The 17,998-nt window shown below is 39.8% G+C and overlaps 2 protein-coding genes across 2 annotated transcripts; one reads left to right on the plus strand and one right to left on the minus strand.

The window, feature by feature from the left end:
* Window positions 1–299: 299 nt before the first annotated feature.
* LOC118035956 (uncharacterized) lies at window positions 300–1,382 on the plus strand. The gene is made up of 3 exons (XM_073405223.1): window positions 300–635; window positions 723–785; window positions 917–1,382. Exons 1-3 carry the CDS (start codon window positions 565–567, stop codon window positions 1,017–1,019), a joined length of 237 nt encoding a protein of 78 aa, XP_073261324.1. The 5' UTR covers window positions 300–564; the 3' UTR covers window positions 1,020–1,382.
* Window positions 1,383–10,463: 9,081 nt separating this feature from the next.
* LOC118035949 (ABC transporter B family member 1) lies at window positions 10,464–17,487 on the minus strand. The gene is made up of 10 exons (XM_035041623.2): window positions 16,807–17,487; window positions 16,637–16,691; window positions 16,354–16,529; window positions 16,046–16,246; window positions 15,656–15,915; window positions 15,242–15,558; window positions 14,821–15,044; window positions 13,216–13,589; window positions 12,367–13,081; window positions 10,464–11,990 (listed from the first exon to the last, which is right to left on the minus strand). The coding sequence occupies exons 1-10, from the start codon at window positions 17,284–17,286 to the stop codon at window positions 10,704–10,706; spliced, it is 4,089 nt and encodes a 1,362-aa protein (XP_034897514.1). The 5' UTR covers window positions 17,287–17,487; the 3' UTR covers window positions 10,464–10,703.
* Window positions 17,488–17,998: the final 511 nt, after the last annotated feature.

Raw genomic sequence — 17,998 nt, forward strand, 5'->3', positions numbered from 1 at the left:
ACCTTTGAAGTTGGATTTTCAAGAATAAACTTGGTATTGGTAAACATATATGCTTATGGGTACAAATTCCTATGATTTATAGAAAGCTTCATTTTATTCCATGAATCAAATGGCATTTGAGGGCTCAAGTATCTATTGACTTTCAGGTTTGTTTGAATTATAAGGGAGCCCTATTTTAAAACTCGGACTACACTATAAGATAGTAGGGTAATTTTTTCTAAATCAAAAAAGGATGAGCGGAGGCTAAAACGACGTCGGTTACAGTGTTTGCTATAAAGAGCAGTTCAATTTCTCTTTCCCCAGAAATCAAAACCCTAAAAGAAAATGGGAGGCAAGTGTCCAAGCAGGAAGGTGAAGAAGAGAAGATACTCTCACAAGACGGCTCGGCGCTCAAAATTTCTACTCAAAGATATCCTTAATATTAATTTGTCTTTATATATATATATATATGTATCTATGTATGTATGTATGTATATTTGTTCTCTTGGAATTCCTTGACTCGATAATTTTGATTCACGCGACGATGCGGTATATGAGGAGCTGCAGCAAAAGCCTGACGGGGAGATGAAGGAGGCAACGTTGCCTCTTGACGAGGATTTACCTGGCATGGGCCAATATTACTGTCTGCACTGCGAGTATGTAAAAGATTTTTTTTTGCTTTTTTACAACTTTGCTGCTCTGCTTTGGTTGCTCAGCTTTTCTTTTAAAACTAATTTGGGCAGCCGTTACTTTGCTAATGTGAGTGTGAGGGACGAGCACTTCAAGACCAAACGTCACAAGAAGCGGTCAGTTTTCCTCTGATGTCTTGTTTATTCCTGGAGATAACCAAGAAGAACCTCCACAGATTTGTCTACTTTAATTGTCTTTAAAATAGCGGATAGGATACATAGTCTGATGTTACTTTTGCTGAATGCAGTGTAAAGCAAATGATGGGACCTGCACCGCATACTCAACTTGATGCTGACTTGGCTGCCGGGATGGGTGCCCCAGATAATGGTCTTAAGCTTATGTCTATGTGACCATCTTTTGGTTGTTTGCTGATGCATATGTTTAGATGGCAGATGAGTTTAAGCAGGCCTCCATTGGATGGAGGATATTTGTTTTGTAACAATGGTTTTCTAGTGGTAGTTTCATGTATTGCTGCCAAAGTAATGGTAGCTAGCTTTCTTCGCGGTCTACTCTGCTTATTATATACATCTGATAGTTTGATAGTTGTGGGAAATAGGGTTTTCATCCTTACATTTGAAGGGAAGATCAAATACGTTTGCCAATTCATGTTATGTGGATTTACATCTGGGTATATTGATTGTTTTGAATATATAACAGAACTGTTGAAAGACAATGTAAAGTGTTAGCGATATTGAATTTGCCTTTTTCATCTACTACCGAGTCATAATCCACTTCCTAAGGTCCTTGGAACTAATTGGGGTTTTTACCAGCATGTTGCCCTTAACTGTTTTGCAAGTGTTTTCTGTTTTTCTGGCCTAGCTTATTGTATGTTTCTGGCCGGTCATTAATTAGCCAGGTTCAGTATATCTGGCAAAAACAAAGGGAAGCAAAAATTGCTATGGATGATAAGTTGGCTGTTATTGTTTCAGATGGATGGCACAGGTTATTGGTTGACTACTATTCAAGTAAGTTCTTTCATTTTATAATGGTTATGCTCCAGGATTAGATCATGTGATAATGACTTGACAGGGAATTCTAAACAGAATGTATTAAACTGCGTCTGCAGAAACTGTTTTCATACACCAACAGGTCTGAAAGCACCCTTTGTGCGACATTTTGTGACTGTGCCGGGTACCTTTTCTAGGAAGCTAATATAAGTGGTTTATGTATTTACGAATTGGGATCATACCTCAACTTCCTTTATAGTCCCCAATACCTCAAGCCTGCACTTTGAGATGGTGCTTTAATTCGCCTTGGTGTATCATTAAAAAGAAAAAAAAGGAAAGGAAAGGATTTTGTTAATTTGTTGGAACGTGAGAAACAGGAAAGGTAAGTATAACATTTTCAAAAGCAATCTGCACATGAATGTGAATTCTTCCCTGGCAGTAGTTGTCGGCTTAAGTAGGCAAAGTGAATATCTCGTCTGCTTGTGACACTTGAACACAACCCATAACTTGTTTTGCCGGTTACAGATCTTCTAATCTTAAGAGAATTTTGGGGGTATTTTATCAAAAATATCACAGTTTGAGGATATAGCATGTGACAAAAAAAAATAATTTTTTGAGGAAATAACATATATATATATATATATATATATAATAGTAATGAATCGCTAATAGAAATAGTGGGTTATAACCAGGCATTTATATGCTATAACGATGGCCATGAATACTTACATCCACATTAATAATTACATCTTCTTGCTCTTCTGCATGATCTTAACCATTCACCCCCAGTTTATCTTCAAGAAACTCACCAAAGCAACAACCAACACCAAACTCCACATTCCTCCAAGCCCACCATCTCTTCCAGTGATTGGTCACCTCCACCTCTTCACTCTTGCCTTGTACAAATGTTTCTACAATCTCTCCTCCAAATTAATATGGCCCTCTCCTCTATCTCCGACTGGGCCCTTCGCATTGTCTTCTCGTATCATCAGCATCCATGGCAACAGAGATCTTCCAGATCAATGATATTGCCTTTTCGTCTCGCCCAACATTTGCTTTAAATTTGTTGATGAGTTCCCTTGTGGAACCTCGGGATTTATCACTGCACTTTATGGTGATTACTGGAAATTCATGAAGAAACTTTTTGCGACTGAACTGCTTGGACCAAAAGCACACAAAAAAATAAGAAAATTCAATGAGGGGCAACAAGAATAAATGCCTGGAGTTATGTAAAAAGATATTATTTTTGCAAAACTTTTACATCATATTCTATATTTTCAAAACTTTTACTAAACTGTGTTAGCCTGATAAAAAAACTCAATTTTGACGCTCCTTCTCTCTCATGTCAAGCACTTTATTTATGTTATATTTTGTTTAGCCAAACCAGTAATCCACCCATAAAGATTCCTGTCCCTAACCTTCATCGCTCTCTTTCGTCCTCCTCAAGTAGTATGACATGGACGCTAGATGCAAATTTTGATTCCCATTTGAATTCCCGCATAGCTTTACCTCCTCTGCTAATACTTTACGACAATTGCAAGAATTCCACCTCTACTTTCCTAATTGAAAGTGTCAACAATTTTGTGAAGAAATGGATAGGTGCAAGGGAGCCACCACCAATAAACAACGATTTTTAAAATTTGGTTTGTTTTATAATAGATTTGAAACCATAACAGAAGCATTCGAAAGAGAGAATGTGTTGAATGATGGGGTCATTAGAATTTATAATGTGTTTGCAGCAACAGATAATCAACATTTGGCAAATATTGCATTTGGAAAGGTATTGAAAAGCATACGGAGCAGAAAAATAGCCCAAGAGCCTGCAAACAGGATATGTGAAATGCATCTGCAAATGTTTCAGAGCTAAATTTCGTTTATAAAAAAAATAAAATAAAATAAAAAAGAGTGATTCTCCCGTCTTTGGTGATTGTCAAATGATCTGCAAGTGAAGGATTTTCTCGAACAAAATATTTCCTTGAGAGGACGTGACATAGAGATCCTAAAGGAGATTCAAGAATTCGGCAATGGATATGAACAGGGAATAGCTTCCATAATTATAAAAAATAACAAGAAATTTGTGTTTAGAAGTTATCCCTTCCTTTTAAACCGGAAAAACAAGTTAAAGCTGTGCTCAAGGTTTTTTTTTTTTTTTTTTTTTCTGAATAAGCAAATGTCCAGGAGAGTATCAGAGCAACAGTTGCTAGCTAGCATTGCCCTTTTCTGTAAGGTGAAAGCTAGAAATCTAAATGGCATACATATGCTATATAGCCAATTAGGTATCATCCCTTGAGTTTATAGGTTGACAGTAAACCTCTTTCAATTGCATGAATTTCTTATTTTATTTGGGTTTATTGCGTTTTCTTTCAATCAATAAGGGAAAGGTGGGAAGGTCACAGTATTGGTTTCTGTTAGTAGAAACAGCAGCTTTGCCCCTGAAGATACGAGCTACCAAAGTCCTATCATTTTTATTAGGTTAGGTAGAACTTGGAAATATTGATTACATTAGGTTTTCTTTTCTTTTGTTTCTTAATGTTTCTGTCTCATATATACTTTCTGGTAGTGCCTTTCGGTGGATTGCTTTTGTATTCAAATGCAAGGTGGGGTGGGTGTGTCAGCTGCATCCACACTGTCACACTAAGAAGACCTTTGCAGTGAAGTAATAATTGTAAGACCAATGTACACTTGAACGGTAGAAGAGGAAAAAAGAAATCTCTTCAGAGAACAGCGCATGCTGCAACCAGATGGATGTAATCACCTGAATCTGTTAGGTCCCAATATTTACTGTGAATAAAGCCTTCTCTTTGGGTGAGAAAGAAACCGCAATTTGCATATATAATATCTTCCCAATTAAACATGACTTGGCTGCTTAAATAGCAAAGCCAATTAACTACCCACGTTTACACGTCAACTAATAAAAAGAATACACGATTACAAAATAAATGATAATGGACAGAGACCATCCATACTGCCACGTCTTCTAACTGCCCTCCTGCATGTATTGTCTCTTTGCACGTTTGAGTGTAGTGCATGGAACATGCACACTTACAGATATTTGAGGTTTGGTTTGAGGCCACGAGCTGAACGTCGTGGCCTATCATTACTCCCCCCACGAAAATTATCCTTGTCCTCAAGGATGGATGGCGAGAACTGAGCGAACAATTGTTCAGTTGGTTCCCAGGTAGCATCATCCTGTGAAAGATGTTGCCAGTGAACTAGGCTCTCCTCAACAAGCTGGCCCCCATGTTTGATCCAACGTGTATCTAAGATTGAGTGCGGTTCTAAAATGACCACACCGTCATCAGCAACTGGTGGTAACTCGGTGTGGATTGGAGCAGCTGTCTCTGCAGACGTGTGATAAGGTTTCAACAAGGACACATGAAAAATTGGATGGATACGGGAATGTGCTGGTAATTGCAACTTGTAAGCAACCGGCCCACATTTTTCCAAAACCAAGTAAGGACCATAATAACGACTGGCTAGTTTTTGATGGACACGTTTGAAAACTGTTTGCTGGCGATAGGGATGTAATTTGAGTAAAACCAGACTGCCCACCTCAAATGAGACATCCCTTCGTTTCCGATCGGCCATCTGCTTCATGCGATTAACCGAAACCTCTAAGTTGGTCTTGAGTTGTTTAAGCAAGGCATCACGATGGAACAATTGCTGATCAACTGTATGTACTGGTGAGGTGCCTTCAGTGTATAATGGAATGGATGGTGGGAGTCGACCATACAATGCCTGAAACGGTGTCATGCCAGCAGATATATGGTACGTAGTATTATACCAGTATTCAGCCCACGGAATATAACTGTTCCACTTGGTAGGCCATTGATGAACGAAACAACGCAAATACTGCTCCATACATCGGTTAACGACCTCCGTCTGGCCGTCAGTTTGTGGATGGTATGCAGAGCTAAGTTTCAATTTGGTGCCCGACAACTTGAAGAATTCTTGCCAGAATTTACTAACAAAAATAGGGTCGCGGTCACTGATAATGGAAGTGGGCATGCCGTGAAGCTTAACAACCCCTTCTACAAACTTGTCAGCCACAGTTTTAGCAGTAAATGGATGAGTTAATGGCAGAAAATGAGCGGATTTACTGAACCTGTCAACAACCACCATAATTGCATCTTTCCCTTGGGACATCGGTAGGCCTTCAACAAAATCTAATGAGATATCATCCCACACCTGGCAAGGAACCGGTAAGGGTTGTAGAAGACCTGCTGGAGCCATGGTTTCAGTCTTGATCTTTTGACAAATGTCACAGCGTTGAACATATTCCTCCACCGCACGATGCATCCCCGGCCAGTAGAATTGTTGGCCCAATTTCTTGAAGGTGCGTAAGACGCCAGAATGCCCACCAGTTTTGGTATCATGCATTTCATGGATTAAACGAGTGCGTAAGGAATCATCAGCAGGAACAACGACTTTGCCTTTATGGAAGAGCAACCCATGACGCCACTGATAATGTCCTTCAGGTTGATCACTGGCCAAACGACTTTTAGTCTGGATATAGTGATCCGTTGTAGCAGCTTGTTTGATATCTTCCCATAGACTGACCTGAGGAATAAACAAATGGTTAAGAACGGGGCTGCCATGTATCCTGGACAGTGCATCTGCTGCAGAATTCTCACGTCCTGGGCGATATATAATTTCGTAGTCGTAGCCTAGCAGTTTGGCCACCCATTTCTGTTGGTCCGGTGTGACAATGCGATGCTCCAAAAGGTATTTAAGACTGCGGTGGTCAGTTAGAATAAAAAATTTCTTGCCCAGAATGTATGGACGCCATAAACGAATAGCTTCAATGATAGCTAACATTTCTTTAGCGTATGTAGACCAAGACAGTTTTGTGACACCAAGGGCCTTGCTCATGAATGCCACTGGTTTACCTTGTTGCGACAACACAGCACCAATGCCTTCACCAGAAGCATCAGTCTCTATAGTAAATGAGTCGTTGAAATTTGGCATGGCGAGTGTAGGAGTTGTGGTCATGGCATGCTTGAGTGCCATGAATGCAGACTCTGCCTTATCATCCCACACATATTGCCCTTTTTTGAGGAGGTTGGTGAGAGGCCGAGCAAGAACTCCATATTTGCTGACAAACTTGCGATAATAACCTGTTAAACCCAAAAATCCACGCAGAGCAGTAATATTAGTAGGGCGTGGCCATGCCACCATTGCTTCTACCTTTCGGGCATCGACTTTCACCCCCTGATTGGTGATTATGTGCCCCAAATATTCCAGCTCCTGTTGCCCAAAGGCACATTTGCTCCTCTTGACAAAGAATTGATGGTGTCGTAGTATGGACAAGGTTTGCTGGACATGCTCTAAATGTTCTTCCCATGTATTACTATAAACCAATATATCATCAAAGAAAACCAAGATGAATTTTCTAAGATGTGGACGAAAGATGGAATTCATTATAGCTTGGAATGTAGATGGCGCATTGCATAAGCCGAAAGGCATAACCAAATACTCATAATGTCCATTATGTGTTCTGAATGCAGTTTTAGGTATATCAGTAGGACTTACTCGAACTTGATGGTACCCAGCCCTTAGATCAAGCTTTGTAAAGTAGGCTGCACCAAAGAGTTCATCCAACATGTCTTCAACCGTGGGAATTGGAAATCTGTCCTTAATTGTTGCAGCATTCAGTGCACGATAGTCTGTGCAGAAACGCCAATTGCCATCTTTCTTCTTGACCAGGATGACTGGCGAAGAAAAGGGACTAGTGCTAGGTTGAACCAGTCCGGAGTTTAGCATTTCTTGGACTTGCTTTTCAATCTCCTCCTTCTAATAGTGAGCATATCGATATGGGCGGACATTCACTGGCTCAGTGCCTTCTTTCAAAGGAATACTGTGATCAATCTGTCTGGAAGGTGGTAAACTGCAAGGCTCCTTAAAGACATCAGAAAATTCTTGCAATACTCCTTGCATGCTAGGTGAAATACCATCATGCATATCCTGCATAGTGATCTGTAAACAAAATGCATATATAGCACCGCTGGAACAAACGTCTTTTGAGATTTCTTTAAATGTAGCAGCTTTGATCTCCTGACCATCTATCCCTTCCAACCGTCTGGCTTTATTTGCCCAAAAGAATTCCATGGTTAACTGTTTCCAGTTGCAAACCACAGACCCGAGTAACTCCAGCCATTGAATTCCCAGCACTAAATCTAGCCCTGTGAGTGGTAGAGAATAAAGTGTTAAGGAAAAAATAGAGCCTTGTAGGTCTACCTGAACTGCGTTGAACTTTTCTTGACATTTGAGATTCTCCCCATTTGCTACCCTTACTGTGAATGCTTTAGTAGATACCACTGGTAGACGCAACAAATTTGCCATTCGTTCACTGATGAAATTATGTGTAGACCCACTGTCAATTAGTGTGAATATGGCATGAGTCCCAATTCTTGCAGTTACTCGCATGGTTTTGGGTGCAGTCCAACCAGTTAACGCATGTAACGTAATCGCAGGTTCAACAGATTCTTCAAGGTGCTCTGCAGCATAATATTTGTTGTGGATGTCATCATCGACAGCTTCCTCGTCCTCAGCATGACTTTCTAACATCAGTAGTTTTGCGCCTTGACATTTATGCCCTGCTGTGAAACGTTCATTACAATTGAAACACAACCCCTGCAGTCTTCTTCGTTGCATTTCATCCCAACTCAATCGTCGTATCGGTGTCACCTGTGATGTTGACGTTGATGGTGGAAGTGCTAGAGGGGTTCGTACCGATGGTGTTGGACGTATGAACTTCCTCTGTCTCATGAGCTGATCATCCTTCATTCGTGCAAAGCTGATAGCATCTTTCAATGTTTGTGGCTTAAACATACGAATGCCATCTGATATATCCGTCCTCAAACCACCCATAAAAGTTCCCACCAATGCCCTTTGTGTCCAACCTCTGACCCGATTGCCTAACCGTTCAAATTCTCGCTGGTATTCACGCAAGGATCCAGTTTGTCTGATTCTTGAAAGAGTTTCATCAAAATTCTCACACTCTGACGGTCCAAAGCGAGCCCAAAGCTCATCTTCGAAATCCACCCAAGCAATAGCTCGTCCCTCATCTTGGAAATTCCTGCGAATCCACTGCCACCACTGATTTGCTTCCCCTTCTAGATGGTAGGAAGCCAATGATACTTTTTGTGTTTCAGCAGTATTCTGAAACTCAAAAAATTGGTTTACTCGATTAAACCATTCAGTTGGGTCGTCTCCTGAAAATCTAGGAAACTCAAGCTTTGCAGATTTTGAAGATACAATTTGTCGCCCTCCTTCATGGCCCTCCCGATGTTGATTACCATGAACTGCAGGTGCCTGGTTAGCAAGTAATACGTCAGAGAGACGATTGAGGGTTTCCTCCATTTGGCGATGTCTATCAGCCATATGGATCTCCATTCTGTGTAATCCATCTTGGACTTCCCCGAGTGCAATTTCTAGTTGCTCAATACGTTCTTTGTTGGTTCCCATAACCTGGCTCTGATACCAATGTTAGGTCCCAATATTTACTGTGAATAAAGCCTTCTCTTTGGGTGAGAAAGAAACCGCAATTTGCATATATAATATCTTCCCAATTAAACATGACTTGGCTGCTTAAATAGCAAAGCCAATTAACTACCCACGTTTACACGTCAACTAATAAAAAGAATACACGATTACAAAATAAATGATAATGGACAGAGACCATCCATACTGCCACGTCTTCTAACTGCCCTCCTGCATGTATTGTCTCTTTGCACGTTTGAGTGTAGTGCATGGAACATGCACACTTACAGATATTTGAGGTTTGGTTTGAGGCCACGAGCTGAACGTCGTGGCCTATCAGAATCCTGAATGCAAAATCATTTTGACCTCTTTATGAGCAGTTCACTATATCTTTCAGGTATTCTTGTCCCTTCCATTGTTTCAAGTATTTGCAACTTCCAATTCGGACAAGAAGCAGCAGTTGTACACTTGTTGTCAGCACTTAACAGGGTGTCATCACCCAATGCCACTCCACAAGCAAAATACGGATCTTGAGCACTTGAAAACAAGTGCACCATTAAAGCCCGTCTGTCGCCACTTAACATCCATATGTTTCTTTAATGCAAAAAGATTAGGTATGACCCACACAAAGAACACAGAGACGTAGCATCCTATGAAGCCGTGATCTAAAACTTTCATCTCCCTTGCTGTCATTTTCCAAATGCCATGTCCTAAACTTTTCTCCAACGCTTGTCCACCACCACCAGCTTCTACTAATGGTTGAAGGTGCATGATTTATTGATTTCAATCAGGCCCATTTTTTGGAGTATTTGTCCTGTTTCTTCTTTCACTCTTGCTTCTATCTTGTCCTTTGAAACTCAAATGACACATACGCAACCCACCTCCATGTGAACTTCGACTCTCAATAATTTCGTTCCCCACAAGCCAAATCATAAATAGATACGCATCCTATTGAGCTCAAGATTGGATGGTTTCGAATCGCCAAGAGCTCATCACCTTAAAGTTTGGGATGTGATGTATAATTTTACAACACGTTATTAGTATTGAGATCTACATGATTCATTGCCATTGGAGTCCTCCTTTTCCTTTTCATCAGTGTCGGAAAGTGATGGAATCCTAACATTCAGGATACCCCTTGTGGCCTAATTACAAAGACAGAGCTCATTGATCATTGTAGCAAATATAATCAGAATTCCATGCATGATTTGATTAACATTACAGTTTCGGACACATTTGTATTCGATATTACATGTCCTCATCGTACATCAACATGCAGGGAATGCCTTGACACCTCTCTCTCAATTATTTTCCAACACTGGGTATGTTTCTGTCCATTATGCGTCTTTTGTTAAAGCATGGGCGACAAACCAAATGCTCAAAGCATGCTTCCATGAATTTTACTCTTGCTGGAGTATTCATCGTTGTCATTTCCTTAGAAAGATTCATAAGATTAGCAAATCTGTGGTAAAAAAAAAAAGAAAAAAAGAGATGATACACATACTATACTACTATACCATAACATTAAAATCGAAACAAAAACCCAAAAAAATCACACGGGGTTGTATGGGATATACTCCTGTTACTGGTGTTTTCTCTTTAACCATACTAGCCTTCCTTCTCTCCATCATCTTTAGGTCTAGTTGAGGAACTTGATCCTGATGTCATTCCAACGACTTGGCTATGTGTGAACCTTTGTAACTGTATCATGCGGGCATAAGACCCATCAGGATAATTTTTCAATAGATGCGAGTGGGATCCTTGCTCTGCTACTTTACCATCATCGATTACAGCAATGACATGGGCATTCCTTATAGTTGATAGCCGATGAGCAACAACAATTGTGGTCTTTCCCGAGCAAGCACGGTCCAGAGCTTCCTGGACAGACCTCTCAGATTCTGCATCTAGTGCACTTGTTGCTTCATCAAGTAGCATAAGCTCAGCCTTCCTTATTAAAGCCCGGGCAATGGCAACTCTTTGCTTCTGTCCACCGGATAACTGAACTCCCCTCTCCCCTACGAATGTTTTGTACCCATCTGGCAATGAAGATATGAACTTATCAGCATTGGCCAAAGTAGCGGCTTCAATGATTTCAGCCTCAGTTGCTGACTCATTCCCGTAAGCAATATTTTCATAAATGGTAGTCGCAAAGAGGCACGGTTCTTGAGGGACTACTGCAATGTGCTTCCTCAGGGACTTGAGATTATATTTCCTAATGTCCTTTCCATCAATCATCACACGCCCGGATGATGGCTCATAGAATCTCTGTATGAGAGCAATGACAGAGCTCTTGCCACATCCACTAGGACCCACAAGGGCAAGAATTTTCCCAGCACGGGCACGAAGATTAAGGTCACGGAAAATTGAAACATCAGGGCGAGTGGGATAAGAAAAGTCTACATGCTTTAGTTCAACTTCTCCACGAAGACAGTCAGGAACTGGGGTGGCATCTGGATCATCAGGTTCAATTTCAGTTTTGCGGTCAAGTAGGTCGAAGACCGAGCGCATGGCTCGACCACCCTTAATGAAGTCAGGTGCCAAGGTTAAAGTTTCAGCTGCACCATTGGCAGAGACCATGAGGACCATAAAAACTCGAATTGTATTAGAGAAATCAGAGATTCCATGCTTCACAAGCCAGGATGCATACCAAAGACCGAGAGCATAGGAAGCATAAAGAGAAAACTGTGCTATCCCAAATCCACTTCCTGCAATCTGTCCCTTCCAAAAGCAACGCCGTAAAGGTGTTTCAAGATTGGAAGAGAAAAGACCCACTATTTTTGCCTCTGAATTGAAGGCAGCAACAGTCCTCACATTGGCTATGGCCTCTCCAGCCAGCTGTGTAGCCTTTGAATGGGCAGCCTCTAGGTCTCCCGAGAAACCATTCATGAACATTTTCTGTTAACAATCAGAGCCAGAAAAAAAATTCAGAAAAAGTTAATTAAAGTGAATTATTTCACACACCTAACATAAGAGATGAAAATTTTAGATCACATCTGGCTTTTACAGAAAATGAAAACCACATTTAGCGTATGAAACATCACAAACCCATTTGGATTTGTCTATGAATGTATAGAACTCTTATGATGAATCATAAGATGATTAAAAAAGGAATCAATATTTCCATCTCTGAAACATATCATTTCCCTCCTACATAATTCTTTTAGTATTGTTACCAAAAGCCAAGATCGAGTGAACAATTTACTGATGACAGTAGCTTCTCAATAATCTGATTACAAGTGACATTACTGAAGAACTGGTCAGGGAAACAAACCTGTAAAACAGTGGCTGCAACAACCAAAGGGAAGACAGCGATGAGGACAAGAGCAAGGCGCCACTGCAAAACAAACCCTGCAGTGCAAGCAACTAGCATGAGTGCTGTATTCTGTACAATCACTGAAATTCTGTCTCCAATGGCTGATCTGACATTGTTTGCATCGAGAGCCAATCTTGCTGCAATCCTAGCACTCTCATTTTCTTCCTGATCAAACCATGCCATTTCATTTTTTAGCACCGCTGTCAGCATTTTCTCCCTTACTCGTTTTGTAAGGTTTTCTCCCACAATATCCCAAAAGGAATGCTGTAGTGTATTGAATATCAGTGCAGCTGATGAGAGCCCAATTAGCAAATAGCAGTATTTTGCAATTTCTCTGCTCATATAAGCATGGTTCGGATTATAATAGATGCTGAGTACAGCACTGAGAACATATGCAAAGAAGGCGCTAAGGGAACCACAAATAACAGACCCAATAGAACCAACTAAGGCATAGACCCATTCAGGAGAATTCATCTTTGCAAGGCGCCAGAAGGAACTAGCTTGCTCCTTGAAAGCAAGCTTTTCAAGTCGATAATTGGGGAATGAGGCATCGAGGGAGAGACTAAAATCAGAGGTAGAAAAGTCTGAAAGCCTTCGTGAGTATGGTGATCGGCCATATGAGGAATTTCGGGCGATTATTGGTGAGCTTACAGAGTTCCTGGCACTAGAAGGCCTGCAATAAAGAACAGCATTAAGTAGCAAACTAAAGGCTTAGTCCATAACAACATTTGTATGTTTTAGGAACAAAAGACATACCAAATTAGAATGATCAAATATTCAAATGAGGAATAAATTGATTGAACCTACCTTGCACTGCTCTTTCTGGCATTGTTTAGAGCTGTTTCATGTGCCATCTCCTGCATTCTGATGAGCTTAGCATACACACCATTTTCTCCTTTAGCAATGAGCTCATCATGTGTTCCTATTTCACTAACACTACCCTGCTGGAGTACAGCGACAAGGTCAGCCTTGCGTATGGTGGAGAGCCGATGGGCAATGACAAGAGTAGTCCTACCAATCATGAACCTGTCAAGGGCCTCTTGCACAAGCTTTTCTGACTCGGAATCCAAAGCACTTGTTGCCTCATCTAAAAGCAAAATTGCTGGGTTTTTCAACATAGCCCTGGCTATAGCTATTCTCTGCTTCTGCCCTCCAGAAAGCTGCAGTCCTCTCTCACCTACCTGCTATTTTCAAATCATTTAAAACAAGTGCTGTATGCTCTGTTGAATTTCTACATGACTTTTTATCAATTGCCAATGATTCCAATAAAAATAGAAAAAAGAATCAAATAATTGAGAAATCATATTCCAAAATAAGACTGGATTGGAGAAAAATATTTGATAATTCCATTTTCATGCAATTACTCACCAACTGGTCAAAGCATAATGTGATTACCTTTTCAGGCATAATTGTATCAGCATGGGGACATTGACAGAATTTTCCTTTAGTTTATTTCTTCGAATTTTTCCCTAGGTCCGTTGTAAATTAAGACTTTCTTGCCAGTGATATGCTAATGTTAATTCTTTTTTTTTTCCCTTGAAAGATATTTTGTAGCTTATAGTTTTGCTGATTAACTAGTATTCAAACGAGTAATTTCTTCATGAATATTAATTCATTCTTCTCTCAGCTATGTCTTCCCACTTGTGGTCTTCAAGTAATTATCTACCTCCAACGTCAACATCATAGAGATTCTTATTGGCCTTCTAATGTAGTGGGGTTTTGTAAGGACTCGAGAATTCTTTATTTCCCTGGGGATTAGACTGACTAATTTAATTATGACATCATGCCTTTCATTTATTTTTATTTTTATTTTAATATTGCCTTCTTCTTGATATATCCTCTCTCCAAGTTTATTTCCTCCTTATTTCTGCATAAGCATATAAAACCTTACATTTGCACATGCAATGTTGACTATAGCATGTTACTTCTATCAAATGTATGCCTGACCAAAACGCATTCCCACATTGACTTCTAATAAGAAATCCGACAATGTTAGACTGAGTTTGTTGACCAAATAAATCATTCAATCTTTTAAATCTGTACTGTATAGAAGTGGCAAATTATATGGCATAAAAAATAAATCCAACTACTGTGATCTCCACTGGCCACCGGTCAGGATCTATCATTTCATTTCACATTCTTGAAAGAACTAGTTTTACCCCACCTGCCACAAAGTCGAGTATTTTACCTTGCAGAGGGTTAGTTCAGTTGTTATTTCTTTCTTAAAGGATTTCATTCAAATTTACTCAAGAGATTTAAGTTCAGTTATTCCAAATGTGTAAAGAAAATAGATAATTATGACAGCAAGTTAAATAGGTACTTAACAAGGTTAGACAACCTAGTTGGTTAAGTACCCATTGTCAATTTCTTACCCAATATTCACAGGCCACAGCATATTTAAAACCAACTTACCTGAGTGTCAAAGCCATCAGGTAGCTTGATAATGAATGAATGGGCATTTGCAACTCTGGCCGCTTCTTCGATCTCAACTTGATCTGCATCAGGCCTTCCCAGTAGTATATTTTCCTTGATGGTTGTTGCAAACAAGGCAGGCTCTTGGCTAACAAGCCCTATCTGTTGTCTCAACCATCGCAGCTTTAAAGTCTTAATGCCATGCCCATCTAGCAGTACTTGTCCTGCAAAAACTTTGTGTATTAATAGAACACTGTGCTAAGACTTTCAGATCCACATGTACTGGTTGTACGAAAGAAGCAAATTTACTTCAGTTGGCAGTTATACATTAATTCTGTCAATTTAAACATTGACATTTTTTACAAGATGTAATTGTCTACTCTAGTTTATTTACTAAGAATGAAAATATATCTCAATTTACCTGAGTTGGGATCATAGAATCTCTCAATGAGTGAGACTACAGTGCTTTTACCAGAGCCACTGCTGCCAACCAAAGCTATGGTCTTTCCAGCTGGGACATTAAGTGAAAAATTGTTCAGAATTCGAATGTCTGGCCTTGATGGGTATGCAAAATCTACATTTTTGAGCTCCACAAGCCCAGTAACTGCCTCTAATTCTATCCCAGATTCAATGTTTCGATCAATAGCAGGCTTATGATCAATTATTCGGAAAATTTTTGCAGCTGCAACCTTTGCTTTGGCAAATGCACCCATGCTAGGGATAGCTTGTCCTATACCTCTGCCAATCAAATAAAAATTTAGCCAAATCAAGATTTGATTTGATAAAATGTATCAAAATATTATACTTCATTACATGAGTGAAATAAAGGGCTTACAATCCTCCAATCATGACTGCAAACATGGTAGCTATGGCTAGACCTCCATTGGTGTAACGATGTCTAACAAGATAACCTCCATACCAGAGAAGAAGAGCATAGCAACAGAAAACTACAAAGTAAGTTGCACCTAATCCCATTCCCTTAGAAAATCCACTCTTGTAACCGATCCTTTGAGCGACCTTCAAAGCCGACGAGTAGGCTTGTAATGCTCTTGATTCCCCAACAAATGCCAAAACAACCCGAATTTGGACTATTGTCTGCAATTTGGCTTCAAATTAGCAAATACCTATATAATACAACCGGGAAAGATTCTCACGGAGTAACTTGAGCTCCAATCTTCTACAATTTGAAACTAAATCACACAGTAAAGTTGCAATTTTTTTATACCTGCTCTACAATGTTTCCAGCCTGTGATAAAGCTTCTTGGCTCTTGCCAGAGAGTTTGGCTAATGTGGTGGTGTGGATGGCTCCAATCACAGCTATGAGTGGAACCACTGCCAGAGTAACCAGTGCCAATTGCCACACAGCGGTGAAACCCACCACAAATCCAGAAACAAATGTTGCCATATAGTGAATAAAATTACCCAGCTGCACAAAAACCAAAAAAAAAAAAAAAAAACGACGTAAGACAATTTTAGACAAAAGGGGGGGTAATTAGGAATGATGAAACAGAGTTGTTCTTGTTCAGTTTTTACCTTCTCACTAATGGCATCTTGGACCATCACTGCATCAGTGTTAATGGCAAAAACAACGTCTGAGGTCCGAACCTCGGTGTCAAAGTATTGAATGTCCTGGTTTAACGCTGCTTCTAGGTACTTGATCCTCATCTTTGTTGATTGCCTCTCTCCAGTCCACATCCAACATGATATTTCTGCATCCACAACTCAAGCTTTCTTTCAATTCCATTATTGTTCATTAGCTTATCCAAACAATAGAAACCAATATCAAAACAAACCAGGCAACTGCAACAGAACCTACCTGCCCATGACGATGCCCAAATGGCAGCACCAACGATGAGAAAGTAAAATGCGTACTACAAAATTCAAAACCACAAAGTTACATTATTGTTCACATTTGTCAATATGTTAACATGAAAAAGGATGCTGCTTATTAGTACTTTTCATGAATTATTTGTTTGAATTAAGTACCTTCAAAACCTCTTGCATCATCTTATCCATGTTATTGGCGTTAGAGCCAAACGAGTTAACAAGATCGGCAAAGAACCGAAGAAAGAGAGGCAAAGAACATCCGTGTACAAATGCACCCATTGACCCAATTCCCATCAACATATAATCTAAACCATCAGCAAATCTAAACAGCTCTCCAAATCCAACTAGAGCCACATCACCCGGCTTCTCTCGATTGCCACCACCACCACTACTACTAGAAGTCCCACCTTTCTTTGGCTCTGTACTTTCCATTTCTCTTCTCTCAACCACACTTTGTTGTTCTTGTAGTTGGTCCGTTGAGTTTGTGTTTAATGTTAGACTTAGTGTTGTTGGTGTGATTTTAAAGGGGTGGGAGTGAGAAGAGGGATCAGGCGGAGGCTCAGACACGAGCTCAAGGCCTTGCATTTCTGACCATTTCCATTGTTCAATCGTCTTTATCTCTAGAGACTCTTGTGACATTTGCAAAAATTATCACTTGCTAGCTACCTAGCTTTATTGAACAGACAAACCCACCTCCTTCTCTCCTCTTTATTATCTCGCGCTATCTGGCTTTTGTGCTTATGTTCTTTTATTTTCCCTCTCTCTTAAGTCTTTTCTTTTTTCTTTTCTTTTACCCTCTCTTAAGTCATGTTTCTTACTTGATTGTTACTATTTCTTTGTCTCTCTTCTTTTTCTCCTACCTTGTATCCAAACCAGATACTGGTAAAGGGCTTTTTCTTTATTTTGCCTTTTACTCCTGTATTTGTTATTCACAAGCCATCTTTCACGCATTATACATTATTATACTAGACACTTGACCCGCGCGATGCCGCGGGTCATTTTTTTACATAAAAAATAATAATTTTAAAAATTTTGGATTTTTTTGTAAAGTTGTACCCAAGAATTTTAGGTTTGGCTATAACGACTGACCTAAGAGTAATATTTATAATATTAATAATAAAATTAAACTTGTATACCCAAGTCTAAGTGAGTCTGACTGCAACACCGGACCCAAGAATATTGGATGTGGGTCTGGCTATAAGATCATGTCATAAAAGTGTGATAATTAAATAGATTAATTAAAAAAACAAAGAAAAAAAATCAACAGGAAGGAAAAAACCAATGAAGAAAAAGAAAAAAAATTAAATTACTTGGGTTAACCCTTTAAACCAGGTTATCCCGTAAAACCTGA

Source organism: Populus alba, chromosome 16 (assembly GCF_005239225.2).
Source record: "Populus alba chromosome 16, ASM523922v2, whole genome shotgun sequence".
Lineage (NCBI taxonomy): Eukaryota > Viridiplantae > Streptophyta > Magnoliopsida > Malpighiales > Salicaceae > Populus > Populus alba.

Coding starts and splice junctions, on each gene's coding strand:
- LOC118035956 (XM_073405223.1), top strand. CDS start 565: ATGAAGGAGGCAACGTTGCCTCTTGACGAGGATTTACCTGGCATGGGC. Junction 636..722: donor TATTACTGTCTGCACTGCGA/GTATGTAAAAGA, acceptor TAATTTGGGCAG/CCGTTACTTTGCTAATGTGA. Junction 786..916: donor ACCAAACGTCACAAGAAGCG/GTCAGTTTTCCT, acceptor TGCTGAATGCAG/TGTAAAGCAAATGATGGGAC.
- LOC118035949 (XM_035041623.2), bottom strand. CDS start 17,286: ATGTCACAAGAGTCTCTAGAGATAAAGACGATTGAACAATGGAAATGG. Junction 15,916..16,045: donor CTGGAAACATTGTAGAGCAG/GTATAAAAAAAT, acceptor GCCAAATTGCAG/ACAATAGTCCAAATTCGGGT. Junction 11,991..12,366: donor TTGCAGCCACTGTTTTACAG/GTTTGTTTCCCT, acceptor GATTGTTAACAG/AAAATGTTCATGAATGGTTT.